The 16,509-nt window shown below is 41.3% G+C and overlaps 1 protein-coding gene across 3 annotated transcripts in view; it reads right to left on the bottom strand.

Moving 5' to 3' along the window:
* Nucleotides 1–16,509, bottom strand: part of KDM3B (lysine demethylase 3B) — a 68,673-nt gene that overhangs the window by 25,887 nt on the left and 26,277 nt on the right. The window contains exons 6-11 of one of the 3 annotated variants that reach the window (XM_030319048.1): nucleotides 16,113–16,187; nucleotides 13,140–13,739; nucleotides 8,219–9,455; nucleotides 7,138–7,339; nucleotides 2,813–3,027; nucleotides 1,962–2,114 (exon numbers count right to left, since the gene is read on the bottom strand). In XM_030319048.1, coding sequence (XP_030174908.1) covers nucleotides 1,962–2,114; nucleotides 2,813–3,027; nucleotides 7,138–7,339; nucleotides 8,219–9,455; nucleotides 13,140–13,739; nucleotides 16,113–16,187 — 2,482 coding nt within the window. The remainder of the gene's footprint in view (nucleotides 1–1,961; nucleotides 2,115–2,812; nucleotides 3,028–7,137; nucleotides 7,340–8,218; nucleotides 9,456–13,139; nucleotides 13,740–16,112; nucleotides 16,188–16,509) is intronic. The other 2 variants (XM_030319056.1, XM_030319065.1) reach the window with 2 other exon arrangements.

Here is a 16,509-nt window from a genome sequence, read left to right as displayed (position 1 = left end):
CCCTCCAAGGCTTGCTTTACACTTTGTTATGGCATCTCCACAACAGCCATTATTCTGGGACTACATTAGTCCCAGTGCTAAAACGTGACCCTTGTGCACTCTTATCTAGAGTCTTTCCAGTCTGGCTCGTGGCAACACAAATGGTAAGTTCTGGAAATTATTCAGTCAATTGCTTTCTGAAAGTTCCTTTTTGGGGCTTAAGGAGTTTCACCTCATGTGTGTGCAGATCACTACAGAGCCAAAAACTGAGGTGATCTCTCTGCAGTTCTAACGCCTTCAGCACTCTGCCTCACTCTTCTCAGACTCTTATCTCTTTTTCAGTTCAGTGAGACTGTCAAACCGTTGTAGTTGCTTTTCCCTCTACTACAGCCTGGAAGCAGCCTGCGGGCAGTAAACGGGAGCAATTGTAGGATGTGCCTTGTTTCTTCCCTTCTCTTAAGAGACAGACTCATGCTGCCTGCTATCCAATGTTTAAATCCATGATTTCATATATTTAGTCTGGTTTTCTTATTGTTTATGGCAGGAGGGCAATTCCTGTAGAAGTTAATCTTTCGTGGGCAGAAGTGGAAGATCTAATAGCTACACAACACATAGTACTTAGTAGATGTCAGGCCCTGTGCTAACCATTTCAAGTACATGATCTCATTTAATCCTCACAACAATGCTGTGAGAGAAATACTCATATTATCTTTGTTTTATAGATAAGGAAACTGAAGCTCTGAGGGATTAAGAAAATAGCCTAAGATACCACAGGTGGTGTAAAAGATGTGGAAGTAGGATTCAAATCCCAGTTGCATACCTCTAAATCACCATGTTCCAATGGTTGCACACTATCTCTGAAGAGGGAAGAATGAGGTTAAGGGGCAAGTAGTAAGATAAAGCAAGGAAAAAAGGAAGCACAAGATTTGAATAGCCTTTTTCCAAAGATGAATACAGCCAACAAGCACATGAAAAGACGGTCAACACCATTAGTCATCAGGGAAATGCAAATCAGAATCACACAATGAAACAGGGACTACTTCATAGCCACTGTGATGGCTATAACCTAAAAGGCAGACAATAATAAGCATTGGCAAAGACGTGGAAAAACTGGAAGCCTTGTGCATTGCTAGTGGGATTATAAAATGATATAGCTACTATGGAATACAACTTGGCAGTTTCTGAAAGAATTAAAAACATAGGACTGCCATATAACACATAAAATCCATTAGGTATATACTCAAAAGAAATGAAAACCTATGTTCACACAAAAACCTGTACACAAATGTTCATAGTGGTACTTTTCATAATAGCTCAAAACAGACACAACCTACATGTCCACTGACTAATGAATGGATAGACAAAATATAATATACCCATACAATGGAATATTATTTGGCAACACAAAAGAATGAGTTAATGATACGTGCTATCACATGGATGAAGCTTTAAAACAGTATGCTAAAGTGAAAGAAGTCAAGTCACAGGAGGCCAAATATCGTATGATTCCATTTATATGACATGTACAGAACAGGGAGAGATGAGACAGTAAGAAGATTAATGGTTACCAAGGGTTGAGGAGAGGGAGAAAAATAGGGAGTTAGTGCTACAGGTTACATTTTTTTTTGGAATGACAAAAGTGAAATTTGATAGTGGAAATGGTTGTACAACCTTGAGAATATACTAGAAACTTTTGAATTGTACACTTTAAAAGGGTGAATTTTATGGCATGTGAATTATATCTCAATAAAGATGCTGTTAAAAAAAAAAACACACACAAGGGAAGATGAAGAATAACTCTCCTTGGATTGTTTTAGCCTTCCCAGTTAGGCTGGAATATTGGCAACCATAACGCCTCATAATGCAACAAAAATGAGTGAAGCTAAGCAGCTAAAATGGGGGCACAAACCCATTCTTGCTTCAAGTCCCATACCTCCAATGACAGGTTACCTTTAGAATTGAACAGGACAATATTTGCTCACCACTGCGCGGACGGCTTTTTCTGAGCCTGTAACAGTCAAGGCAGACCCCAAATCCACATTTGCGACAAACCCAGTGGATGTTGAAGAGAGTTGTTTCACATACATCACACATCTCCCGCACACCACGCACTGCTCGCTTCCATGCCACTTTCTCTGGTGGAAAGAGGAAGAGGGATATTGTTGGCATTGATCATCCTGAATAACAGTAAAAGACTACAGATCCACTGACTGCTCCTCAAACTGTTTTGTCCAGCAATCAAACTCAAAGATGCAAGAAGTTAGTGTTTCTATAAATGTAAGAAAAACAAAATAGATGGAATTGTTAATATTTCTAAACAAGTGTCAACGATATAAATGCCACGTGTTGTTACTTAAAGATACTGTAAAAATGTCAATGTGGGGGAGTCTGAAATAAGAGGATTCTTCACTTGAAATGTAGGGTATAATGTCTTGGGAGAATTTTCCTTGGTGTAGAAATAGGGTACAGTATCTCACAGATATGGAAACATCATCAATGTCTGAATAACAGCGGGTTCTAGGTATGAAACATCGTACCCACTAGCACTTCATCTACTCACAAACCACATAATATCACTTACTAACACAAATAGGTTCAAAGCAAACTCAAAGTATTTAGAGTGACCCAAACCCAGACAGGGATCAAGGAAGGAATAATGTCTGCTGGATATAGTTAGAGCCTCAGCTTCTTAGTTTGCTACAAAGAGAAGTCTTATCAGTCTTAATTTGTCCACAGAGAATGCCATTTGTCACTCCTTCTACTCCTGTGACGTAACAGAAAATACAAGTTCCCAAATAGAAGTGCCTGGAAGACAAGGAAGTGGGTGTCTTACGATGTGGCTCCACCATCATCATGGCCTCTTTCTCTGACATCACGAGCTGGCAGAACTGGTCCCCAACGTTGGCGAGGATGTATTTTGAGGTTTCTAGGTCTATTCCTTCTGCAAGGGAGGAAGAGGGAATCCACAGGTTCATGGCATCAGGGTCACTTTGCTGGGGACTCAGAAACCCCTCCACACGGAGTACTCCCTTTCGAGTGAAGATCAACCTGAGATAGGAAGGCAGATAATCAAATACATGGTAAATAGAAGCCATGCAAACTAAAACACACCTAAAAGCCTAGGATCTACAAAAATTAAATGAGCCTTAAAAGGCATTAGAGTGCATTAAGAATTTTCACCCTAGTGGGGCACCTGGCTAGCTCAGTCAGAAAAGCATGTGACTCTTGATCTTGGGTTTATGAGTTCCATCCCCACATTGGGTGTAGACATATTTAAAAAGGAAAAAAAAGGGGGCACCTGGGTGGCTCAGTCGGTTAAGCTTCCGACATTGGCTCAGGTCACGATCTTGCGGTTCTGAGTTCAAGCCCCCCGTCGGGCTCTGTGCTGACCGCTCAGAGCCTGGAGCCTGTTTCAGATTCTGTGTCTCCCTCTCTCTCTCTGACCCTCCCCCGTTCATGCTCTGTCTCTCTCTGTCTCAAAAATAAATAAATGTAAAAAAAAATAAAAATAAAAAAAAAGGAAAAAAAATTTTTTTTAAGTTTATTCATTTATTCTGAGAAAGAAAGAATGTTAGAGGGATAGATACAGGCAGAGATAGGGAGAAAAAAGAATCCCAAGGAGGCTCCACGCCGTGAGCACAGAGCCTGATGTGAGGCTTGATCTCATGAGCTGTGAGATCATGACCTGAGCCAACATCAAGAGTCAGATGCTTAACTGGCTGAGCCACACAGGCACCCCTCCAAATTTTATTTATCTATTTTTTTTAATGTTTATTTATTTTTGAGACAGAGAGAGAGACAGAGTGTAGCAGGGGAGGAGCAGAGACAGAGGGAGACACAGAATCTGAAGCAGGTTCCAGGCTCCGAGCTGTCAGCACAGAGCCCAATGTGGCGCTTGAACTCACCAACCATGGTATCATGACCTGAGCCAGAGTCAGATGCTTATCCAACTGAGCCAGCCAGGTGCCCCCAAATTTTGTTTAAAAACTAATTTTCAAAAAATAAAAACAAAACAAAAAAATAAAAATAAAAACGAATTTTCACCCTATTTGACCAACACAGTATACATTCTCTGCAATAGTAGAAAGGCTTATTATTAACACTTAATATGTCTGGGTTCTTTAAAAAGCTGTGTCAAGAAACATCTTTCAGTTTCTCTATCCACCTGAGTGGTGTGCACCCACACCACTGAATGTGACCAGAGGAAAACAGCCATGCTCATTGTCACATTTGAAATTCACGTCTAACTATGTCAGCTGAGCCCTTCATGTTGCCTTCCAGTTACAACAGTTTCCTGGTGCACGCCCTCTCCTAGATGCCTGTTTCGTAGCTTCTCTTTTCTTTTCTAACCTCCAATATAATTCTCTCATGAGGACCTTATTACGTATTCCATGGAGAAAATACAAGGAGTCAGAAGAGATGTCCCCCAAGTTCCCAACACCATACTACCATGCCTTCCTGCAACTGGGCCCATGTTCCATCTGACGTGCTGCTGCTAGGAATGAACTAGGATCCCAGCGAAGACCAATCTCTCCACCTATGCTCTACATCCTCTACATCCTCTCACGTAGGCAGCCCTCCACATATTCTTTCTTCTACATCATCTATCTTCCTCTCTACTGAATCATTCTTGTATTTGAACTATCTCAAAAATTCTCTAAGAATTTTCTATCTCAAAAATCCTCTCGATCCCACACCCCCCTCCATTTATCTGCTTGTAAGAGCAATGTTTCTTGACCGAGTTGTCTATACTGATTGTTACCAGCTCCTCTTCCCTTTCATTTTCTTACTGCACTCCAAGCAGGCTTTCCCTCACCAACATACCAAAACCGTTTTTTGACAAGGTCATTACCCCTCATTAAATCCAACGGTCACTTTCCGTTCTCATCTGACTTGACCCAATCCCCAGTATTTGCCAGAGTTCATTATTCCTTCCTGGAAATACTTTCTTCACTTGCCTTCCAGGATACCTTACTGGCTGTTCTTTCTTAGCTGCCTTTACTAGCTCCTCCTCATCTTTCCCATCTGTCAATGTGGGAGAACTCCAGGACTCGGTCCTAGGAATGCTTTTCTTCTTTGTCTACATTTGGACTCCTTCAGTAATCTCAATTAGGCTTAAATACCTGATGACATCAAAATTTTTATCTGCCTGGACTTTTCCCCTCAACTCTAGAGTTGAGTTTCCAGCTGCCCTTTCAACATCTCCATCTAGAAATCTTTTTTTTTTTTTAAGTTTATTCATTTATTTTTGAGAGAGAGAGAGAGAGAAAGAGAGAGTGTTAGTTAATTCAGAGGAGGGGCAGAGAGAGAGGGAGAGAGAGAGAATCCCAAGCAGGCTCTGCCCTGTCAGCATGGAGCCTGATGTGGGGCCCTAACCCACAAACCCTGATTTCATGACCTGAGCCAAAATCAAAAGTTGGACATTCAACCGACAGAGCCACCCAGGTGCCCCTCAATCTAGAAATCTAACAGGCATCTCAAATTTTACATGCCCAAATTAAAAGTTCCCATTTTCTTCCCCAAACCCGCTTTTCCCTAAGGAATCTCCTCATCAGTAAATTGCAGTCCCATTTTTCCAGTTTTCAGGTCAAAAGCTGTAGAATCCATTTCTTCTTTCATGCTCCACATCTGATCAATCAGAAAATCCTGTGAGTTCTACCTTCAAAATATATCCTTAATCCAACTGGACTCATCACTTCGATCACTAAGCTACTGTCATTCTCACCTGGATAATTCCAACAGCCTCCTAATTTCTCTGTGCTCCTGCCTTTGCTTCAATATAATCTATCCTCAGTAAGGTAGTCACAGTGATTCTTTAAAACATTCCTCAGCGTCACTCATCAACTCAAAACCTCCGATGACTTCTTATTCAGCACAAAAGCCAAGGCCCTTAGATTAGTCCTTTAAAATATGGACTCATCATTAATTTTGTGACCTCAATTCCCCTGCCTCCATTCTGTATTTTAGCCACCCTAGGTCCACAAACACACCAGGAATATTCCAACCTCAGGACAGTTGCCCTTGTGCCCTCTACCCGGAAAACTTGTCTCTCAGAGACATGTGTGGTCCACTCTCTCACCTCCTTCATGTCTTTACTCAAGTCTTACTTATCTTCTCAAGTCATCCTATTTAAACTATAGCCTCTCTAGGGGCGCCTGGGTGGTTCGGTGAGTGGAGTGTCTGACTTTGGCTCAGGTCGGGATCTTGTGGTTCGTGAGTTCGAGCCCTGCATTGGGCTCACTGCTATCAGCACATGGCCTGCTTTGGATCCTCTGTGCCCCACTCCCTCTGCCTCTCCCTCACTCACATGCACATGCTCTCTCTCAAAAAAACAAAAACAAAAACCCCCCACTAAACTGTAGGCTTTCTAACCTCCCCACGGTTCAATCCTCTTTCCTGTCCTTATTTTTCTCAGTTATTAACAGCTAACATGCCATACATTTAATCTCTTTTCCTTATTTATTGTCTGCCTCCTCAGCAAACCTCTGAAGGGCTAGATTTTTATGGTTTTATACAGTGTTTAATCCTCAATGCCTACAACGATGGCTGGCACAGAGTATGTGCTCAGTAAACATTTGCAGAATAAGTGAAGCTACACTATGTGGATAAATCATTTGGATTTCTGTATCTTAAAAATTAAGAATTCTTGGAAGATTGTTTAGAAGAAATTCTTCTTCTAAGTTTATCAAGCAGAAAAAAGTGACTATCTGCTGTTTGGTAAAAGCAGGGGATACTCCCAAGATTTTCATCAGTTATATCTATTCCAAAGACACTTCACAGTATCTCCTCATCTTACTTGCCCTTCTCCCTGAGACTCAAGTTACTCTAGCACTGTAGAGGAATAAAGGGTCAGACACATCCATAATACAAAATAGCATCCTCTGCTTCTACCACTGGTTTCAAATGGAATCCAAATTAGGAATGACTCAACGTAGTTCAGGGGCCAGCGGCTGAGCTGTTCAGTTCCCTACGGACAAAGCCACAAGTCACTTCACAATCCAAACTGAATGGCTACTATGGATAGAGCCTCAGCAAAGACTCAAGAGCAAACAGGTTAAGGAAAACAAGGAATAGACTGGACATATGCTTACAGATTCAGAGAGTGGGAGTTGTATATCACTAATGGAAAGTGGGAAGGAGACAGGCAGGTTTGGGTACCTCCGGAAGTGAAAGAAGCGGCAGGCCACAGTGGAATCATCTTGCTCCTGTTCTTTAAACTTCCGATACCGCTCCAGGCGGCATTCCCGACACTTGTGCAGGTGAGGAGCTACATTGATGCATGACCCATCCTGCAGGAAGGGCTCTCCAGACTGCTTCAGCTTCTTCACCTTGCTCACATCTTTTAGCACTGACTGGCCAACTGTGGCAAGGGAAGGAGAAACGGTTGGTCATGATTGGTATTAATGAGACCCAATAACATAATCCTCTTGGGGATGAATTCTTGTCCTGACCTGGGTCATTGCTCCTGCCATGGCTGGGCTTGTGTGCATCATGTCCAGCCGTGACAGAAAGGGAGGGAACCAAGAGGCTTCAAAAGGAAGCTAAGGACCATGGAGAATTTGTGGGCATTGCCCCATTACAAGGAAACAACTCTGGTATGGGTGAGGAAAACCCAAGAAGGCAGAAGGTAGCCACTTGCCTCTAGACTCTCAGGATACGACTGTTCTATTAATCACAGACTGTTGGGCCCCCATGGTACCAATTCCTAATGACAATAGTAATGGACGCTTGCCCTTACACATTTCTGGGCTAGAAGCTCACAGCATAGGAGTTAATGGCTTTTGGAAGAGGTGTTAAAACCTGATATATGTAACAGAAGTAAATTTGAGGGGTGATTCTTTTTGCCTAATTAAGTCTATGAAAGGCTGCTATGTGAGAACAGAGTCCAGTACTCAGTAATTCCTCTAAAGTAAATTAAAGAGGATGGGCCAAAGAGAAGTAGAAAGGGATGAGAAAAACACCGGGAAAGAACTCTTGACTGAAAGGAGTATCAGGGGTCTTCCCTTTCTCTGTCCTCATTATACAGGTAGATATCCCTCTTACAGTGTTGGGGTTTAGATGCAATCCTGCCCTGAACCAACAGGTCTGATGAGGGGCCTCTAATAGGCCCTTTTGGCCATGTTATTCTACGTGATTACAGAACTTTCCATCAAAGAAAGGGCTTCTGCTGCCCAAGACCACAATAGGCATTCGAAGCCAGTGCTAGAGCCAAGCCCATGAATAAGCCCAGCAAGATCACCTTTCAGGGGGGCGGTCCGTGGCCGGCCCTTCGGGGCCTGCTTCCCTTTGCCTTTGCCCAGTAATAGCTCAGCACTGCGCTCCCCATTGGGGCCCAGCTTCCCCATCAGGTGCTCTGGAATCCCCTTCAGGCCAGTCTTGGCCTGCAGCTGCTCCTCAGAGTCGCTCAAATCTGATAGGTCACTGTTGGTACTGGAGTCCGAGTCCTGTCTGCAAGCCAAGCTTCGCTCATCCAGTGAGAACCTTTTCACAGCTTCAAAAGGAGCTTTGTTCTCCTGTGAAAAATCTGCTGGGGAGGACAGAAAGCTGCCTGAGTGCCTGCCAAAGACGTTACTAAAGGTTTTGAGGAGGGGATTGTCCTGTTGCCCAGGCCCCACAGTTGGCCTCTCCTCTGTGGGGCTGGAGGAGAGAGTAGGCATCTCAATGGGTTGGGTGAGGCTGCTGGTGGGTGAACTGGAGCGGCCATTCCCCATGGCAGAGAGGCTCGGACCCCCGGTGGTAAGAGTTGAGCCCAGAACACCAGACACCAGTTTGGAGGAGTCAGTTGTGATGAAGAGGGTTTTCTTCTTTGCTAAAGATGCCGAATCTGTAGAAGAGTGAGCCTCGGGCCAGCTGGGTGCTGCCTTAGAGGTGACAGTGGTAGCAGAGGAAGAGCTACCTGACGCCTGAGATGCAAAGCTGCTGAAAGGGCTATGTTCAACTTTCTCCACAAATGCTAGGAAAGGGTTAGAGGGCTCTTCTCGGGATAGTTTAGGGGGTTGTAAAAATAGATTTTCATGACTCTCTGGGGTGCGGGCGTTTAGGAGGCTCCGTGGGAAGGCTGGCGTGAGGGTGGGCATGGACTCTGCAGGCACCTTCCGGTCCACAGAGCTGCCAGCTTTAGAGCCTGATTTAGTGTCTGCTCCAAGAGCCGATCTGCCTTTACACAGGCTCTCAAGGCTTTGTTTGAATGAGTCTCGACTGGAGGAATCATCAGCCAAACTCTCTGAAACGGTAGTGAAGTAGTTACTGGTGGGTAAAGTTTGGGACATGCATTGAAAAAACAAGTTTTTGGAGAGATCAGAGTCTTTCTGAGACTCTGGTGCAGAGCTACAGCCAAAAGAGAAACCCAAAGGTTTATTCTCTGTGGCTAGAACCCCATTGGACTGGCTCCTTCCACTTCCAAAAGTCAAAGGTTGTGATGAACTTGGGAGAGATGCTCCAAATCCAGAAGAGGCCAGAACAGTACTTCTTGAATTCTGAAAAGAAGATAACCTGAATTAGTAATTCTAGTTTCTCTTGACAACCTTACCACCTCTTTCCTGGGCCTAGGCCAACATTTCTTGTGGGTCAAATCAACTTTTCTCCCCTACAATTCCATGAAAACTGCTCTTATAACTAGATTTTTACCAGTGTTAGAGATGACACCTGCCACAGACCACACAGAGGGCATCTTTAACAAGGTGAGCTATAGACAGCAGGATGTCACTCACCCTGCCACTCCCTTGACTGTTAGCCAACTGTCTGTCACAGTACTAGGAGGCTGTGTAGGATTCTCAGTTTCTACTTGGAAATGGAAGATTCTACCAGGAATTGGAGAAAAGGATTCCTGAACAGACAGATACTAGCTTTTACTCTGAAATGTACCTAGTGACCCTGTTATATTAATCTCCCTCAATGATCTTAGCTACTGTCAAAGTTTCGATTTATTTAAACTAACTGCCCATTTTACAAAAGTGACTTCTGCCCCATAACAAGGAAAAATATTCTCTTTCTTAGTCTGAAACTCCCCAAGATGGACCCTTTTAGAATTTGGCCATTTATTTATGCGTCCAAATCAATCTAAAAGTTGAGTATCTACTTCAATTAAAGTTAGACCTAAAGGTGTTAAATTATCAGGGCATCTGGGTGACTCAGTCGGTTAAGTGCCCGACTTCAGCTCAGGTCAGGATCTCACGGTCCGTGGGTTCGAGCCCCACGTTAGACTGTGCTGACAGCTCGGGAGTCTGGAGCCTGCTTCAGATTCTGTGTCTCCTTCTCTCTCTCTGCCCCTTCCACATTCGTGCTCACTCACTCTCTCTCAAAATAAAAGATGTTAAAAAAAAAAAAGATGTTGAATTACAAAGCACTCATTACTGAACCCTTCTGTTATCATTAGGATCTAACAAGCCTCCAAACAAGAAAAGTGTAGATACTGATACACCCACCAAACAAAAGCATTCAGCCCAACAAATTGGAGAATGAAAAAAAATTTTCCTTTTTTTCACCTTGTTAATGTTAACTTCTGCATGTAAATAAAAGGTGTGTGCATAAAGAAGGGGAGGATCACTTTCATATATATTATACAAAGAGGGAAACATTCATCCACAGGTGGGTTTGAACATTTAAAATCAACCTTCAGGTAGTAGTAGTAGGATACCATTAAACATTCATTTTAAAACATGGCAAATAAAAATTATTCTAGGAGTGCTTAACGGATATGGAGTTTCCTTCTGGGGTGATGAAAATCACCACTAGAAAGTGGTGATTCTTGTGTAACATTGTGGATGTACTAAATACTACAGTATTGGAACACTTTAAATGGTTAAAATGGTAAATCTAATGGTTATTACTTTTCGACATTAAAAAAAAATTATTCCAGATAAATGAAAGGGCTATTGTTCAAAAAAAGGTGTTAATTTACTTAAGGTACTCATTAAATATGCAAGAAGAGCCTACATTAGGACTTTCCTTGAGGATGGCACAGAGGCATGAGAACCAGGCATGCCACCTATGGCTTGTCTCCAGTTGACATTTGCTACAGAGGCTGCTTCAGGGCATTTTAGAGTTAAAAACTTAAAGTTGTTTATTATTTATTTATTTATTTTCTTTAAGGTAAACTCTACTTAGTCAAACTCACGAACCGGAGATCAAGAGTCACATGTTCTACTACCAACTGAGCCAGCCAGTAACCCCATTATACTTTTTCTTTTCCTTCCCACTAATCAACTACTACTGATTTAAACCCCTTCCCAACTAAAAAGAAGAGACAAGAAAGACACAGCCCTAAGAATTGTCTGTTGTTTCATTAAGCAGAATTTGGCCAGAAGCCTTGACACCTGCATGACTCCAAGGATCCAGCATGGGTAGCTTAGGTTTCACTACTAAAGTTACCCTTTGAAAATAAATATACACATGAATGCAAAATAATTTGGATGGTCTTTCATTTTCCTTCACATGATTAAATTCTAAATCCTCTTCTTATAAGAAAGTGATGACAAATTGATTTCAACTTAATTTTTAGGGCAAGAAATTTCCTGGGGGCTATGTCCCTAATTTAGATGTGATACCATAATGAAACATCCTTTTCTGTACTTCTAAATCATATCCCAGGAGAATACCTAGGCTGACACATTACCAAAATCACTGATACAGTCACAGAAACTTCTCCAATCTATTTGGAAAAGAAATGCCCTTTGAATCCACATTTCTTCTAATCAGCTTTGCTACCCCAAGAATAATAGCATTCAGTGGATCTCCCAGCATATAAGATTTGGTCTACTTTGTAACCCCCTTTACATCTACACAGCCTTCAGCATGGAGTGGATTTTAATTAGTTTGAGCAATATAATGACTTATACACGGTGGAAATTCACTTAAGATCCTCACCTACTTCTCTTGGGAATGCTGGTGAACTAACAAAGGACAAACCATTTATCAGTATGAAATCTGCATTTACAAACCTTCTCTTCTGCCTGGACATTTCACGTCCCTGCCCATCCTTGCACACTAGGGATTCACAAATCACATTTGCTAGAAGGGGACGAACTCAGATGAAATGTATATGCCATGTTTTATCTGGCATTGTTATGCCTATAATGATCCATCTTAAGATGTGAGCTCCTTCAAATAGGGATTTCAATTCCTTGTCTATAATATACAGTACTTAGCACACAGTAGTTTCTTATACATAATTAAAAAAATCATTTAGTACTTTTTGTATTTCATATTCCAGCTTGAAGAAACAGCCAGTTTGAAAGAAAATGACTAGCATCATAAATCATTCTGTGGTGTACAAGAGTCAAGACTGTGAGAAATGATTTTGATATTGTTTCAAATTTAACTTGTATTTTTTTAGAAGTTTATCTATCTATCTATCTATCTATCCATCCATCTATCTGTTTTTAAGTAGGTTTCATGCCCAGTGTGAAGCCCAATGTGGGGCCTGAACTCACAACCCTGAGATCAAGACCTGAGCTGAAATTAATAGTGGGACGTTTAACCGAATGAGCTACCCAGGTGCCCCAATGTTAACTTTTATTTAACAGAAGTTCCATTTCAGCAACAATACATGCAAATCAGATAAAAAACGTAGGAAGTTGGATACTACTGTGATTAATTCCATCAAATTTTCCAGTAAGGCTTAAAAAGATTAAGTCAGAAAAGAAAAGAAAAAAAACCAAAACGCTTTTATAGCTATATCAAATCATGGAAAGAAGCCCAGCCTCAAAGGAAAATATCATAGAAAATGATGAACTAAAAACAGGGGATGGTAATAGTCACTCTCACATAGCCTTAATTATAGTGTTCACTGTTACCAACACTGTAATTCATTAACCTTGTCTCTCATAGGCCTGGTAGAGGCTCAACCACTGTGTGAACTAAATAGATAATTGAATTAAAAAGATTCCCCATCAGATCTACTTTAATATCTCATTAAATTGGGTTTTATCATCAGTTTTTGATTAGTGCAATTGTTCGGGTGACTTTTAATAGCTGATAAAGTTATGAAAATATATACATTTGCCCAATGAGCAGTAAAGGACTGTTCAGAGCACAATTTAAGCACATGTCAGAAATACTTCCTTTCCTGTGGCATTTTAGATGCTTCTTAATGTGTTAACAATAAAGTAGGGTAAAAGAATGAACCCAAATCTTGCAAATCTGCCCCTGAAACAACTCACCTCTCCTGGGGCCTGTAACCGGCTGCCTTTCTGTTTTTCCGGCCCAGTCCCTGCTGCAAGGCCAGTGTCTGAGATCCTCACCGTGGTTGGGGTGGAGCTGGCGGTAGTGACCACAGCTGCTGAAGCCACCATGCCCTGGCCAACTTGTTCCAGTGTTTTTCCTGCCTCTTTGTTTTCGGCTCCACCCACCTCTGGGGCCAAAGGTGTCTGACCTGTGGCTGTAGAATATGGAGTGAAAGGTACAGGTGTGTCCCCACCTACAGGCTCATCCTGTACCACCAGAGTCCTGCCGTTTTCTTTGGTGTAAGTGGCAAAGCGAATGTTGCGGTTAATCTGGGGGACAAATGTAGTCGGTGGCTGCTTGGCTCTCTGATCCAGCCCTGGCTCTCCACTGGCATTCCCTCCTTTCCAGGGCCCTCGGCTCGCCTCACCTCCATCGCTCCCATTACTGTCTACTTCACCCCTGTCTCCTTTTAATTTCTTTGATGCAGGGTCACACCCAGAGTCCGAAGCACTTTTCCTCCTCCGGCCATCTTTCCCCTCTATGCTCTCTCTCTTCTTCTTTCCTTTGGAAGATTTTACTGCTTTTAACGTACCCCCCTACAAAACAAAATTCAAAAGAGATTTATTATAAGGAACCTTCCATCCTGTGAAAACCATAAACCATTAGCTCTTTCCCATCTCTAGAAGCAGACAATGAAAGCAGGCAGATTGCTACATTCCAATGCCAGCTCTAAGACATCCCCTTAGTCAGAAAGCTCCAATCTTCCTGTGACTCATTTTACACACATATTCAAGATAAGAGTTACTACAAGTTCACTCACTTGGCAAACCCTCCCCTTAAATAAAATGCTTCCTCAAATGGACTTTTTTGAGGGCTTTAAAAATTTGTGGAATTTCTTTTATAAAACAAGACTGCTATTGCTAGGCTGGGAGCTCAACTGCCCCTTGATGAAAAAAAAATCTGCTTTCTTTCATATTTTTCTCCTTGTTTGCCTGACAATCGCATTTCAATTATTGAAATATAAAAATCTCCTCTATCCAGAAGTCACTAAAAAACTGGGGACAACTTAGCAATAAGACGACTAACAGTGGTGAGTCTATGACCAAAGGAAAAGTGAGCCCAACAAAGACAAGTGTGGATTGCTCTTGTGGACACTATAAATACTCAAACAATTTCCAGAACTTATTTCAAAGTATTAGACAAAGGAAAGCAAAAAAGGGAGGCTACCACAGACCATACAGCCAAATCCCGCAGCTTTTCCAATAATTTCAGCCCATTTTATGAAATCTTACTTATGTCTTATTTGAGAGGCCTAACAACCTTAAAAGATAGATTAGGAGACATGATTCCTATCTCTGAATAAACTCCTCCCCCGACAAGAGCATGGGGAAAGGGGCTAGGAACACAGTACCATTCTCTCAAACAATCTTTGTGCAGCAAGAACTTATGTCTAGAACATTCTTAGATTGGTATCCCACCATGAAGCAATTTTTTTTTTTTTTTTTAGCTTTATTCAGTTAACTTTCAGATAGTTTTACTCAAATAACATGTGTTGGGCTGGTAATAAGCTAGTGATATGTAGTTATTTAGCCATTAATATTTACCAACTTCATTAAACTACTCTTAATGCTCTTGAATATTTATAGAATCTTTGAGCAGATCTATATTTTTATTGTAACCATTACTATAGTTATAACTGTAACTTTTTCAAATTTTATATTTCATCTTGCCAGTTCTAGCTTTTGTATTCTCTCTTTTTTGCTGCCTTCATTTGCATCTTTTCTCCTTAATTTCCTTCTACTGCTCTTAACCAAACCCAAGATTTACTCCTGTTCCCCCCATACTGTTGGTAGTCTGCTGTGGAAACCACAGATCTTCTATCCAACACATCCAGCCAAGTTGCTGATCTTGGCTCACAGCAACTTCCCTGAAATTATATGTATGTCCTACTTACAGTGAGCTCCTCACATGTGAGTAGATGGCATAAGACACTGAGACTAGTACTCTACAGCTATATCTGACCAGCTGAATAGTGGCTGGCATGTAAGTAGTAGTTAATGAATGAATGAAATAAGGAAGGGAATAAGAAAGGGGCCCAACACACCCTCAAAGTAAAAAGTGTTTTCAGTCATGTTTATAGTCAAAAGGCATATCCTACTTGTGGCAATATAACATGTAGTGAAAAGCTATTGAATTCAACTCTGATTCTTCTTTTCCTAATGTGATCTTGTTATATCAAGTCAAGAATGACTGGATAAATGTGAAGAAATGTATACTTACTTAGCAGGAGTGGCCAAGACAGCAATATTACAGAGATGCTAAGAGACTGTCAGGAATATGTGGATAGATGGCTGTCATACTCAATGTCTTACTGAAGGAAATTCAAACAGGATTCCTGATTGATTTAGGTACTGATTTATTATGTATCTTTATTTGGGTTATGATAATTCTGAATGAACCAAGAGCTGGCCTGGTTCAGAGTAATTATGGAGTAATCCACTGTGTGCTGAGCACTGAACTAGGCACCTGTTTGATTTGAGTTTTCTTGGAGTACAAAATTTCAGACTTCTTGGAGCTCACTACCACCTAATGAAAAGAAAAAGAGGATGCATCTTCTCCATTTCTTATTACTCGATGGGTTATAAATATTACTACTGCTTATTACAGCTTTAACTGTCTAGTGTTTCTTTCAAATATATCTGTCCTGAATGACTGTAAAAAGAAATAGTTAGGCCATGGATTTTAAAAAGGCTAGGCAACACAGTCATGATTAAAAGGGTTTTCTTAGACTACAACTCCTGCTTGAGACTGTATTTCCCTTAAGTAGATAAGACTGTGGTGAGAGCAAGAAATGTACAGTGGCCAGAATGGAGACCCAAAGGGCATCCATGGATAACACACACATGAGGAATCTGCATAATAAGATAAAGAAAGCTCATGAGTCTCAGAGACTTAGTTGATTACTGTACCTCGCTCTGAGTAGTTGAATTATCCATCAGCATCACATGGATCAGTCTGGGATCTACGGACTTGATCTCACCACTCTAGAGTAGGAGAAGGATAGCAGAAAATATGAAAAAGGGGAGGAAAAAGATTTAAGCCCTGTCCAAAGATATAATTATGTATTTTTTTAATCCATGTAATTATCTATTTCTACTCCCCCAATAGAATGAAAGCTCCATGAAACCAGGAATCCCTGCAATCTCATTCACTGCCAGAATAACAACATCCAAAACAAGGTCTAGAATACAGTAAGCACTCAAATATTTGTTACATGAATGAAAGAATTGAGCTCAATGACCAAGTGTCTCTTTTAGAGATGTTAATTTCAAAGTCTACATCTCTAAAATCTTCCTATTCTGTACA

This window comes from Lynx canadensis, chromosome A1, assembly GCF_007474595.2.
Source record: "Lynx canadensis isolate LIC74 chromosome A1, mLynCan4.pri.v2, whole genome shotgun sequence".
Classification (NCBI taxonomy): domain Eukaryota; kingdom Metazoa; phylum Chordata; class Mammalia; order Carnivora; family Felidae; genus Lynx; species Lynx canadensis.
This window is presented reverse-complemented; position numbering and strand designations above follow the sequence as displayed.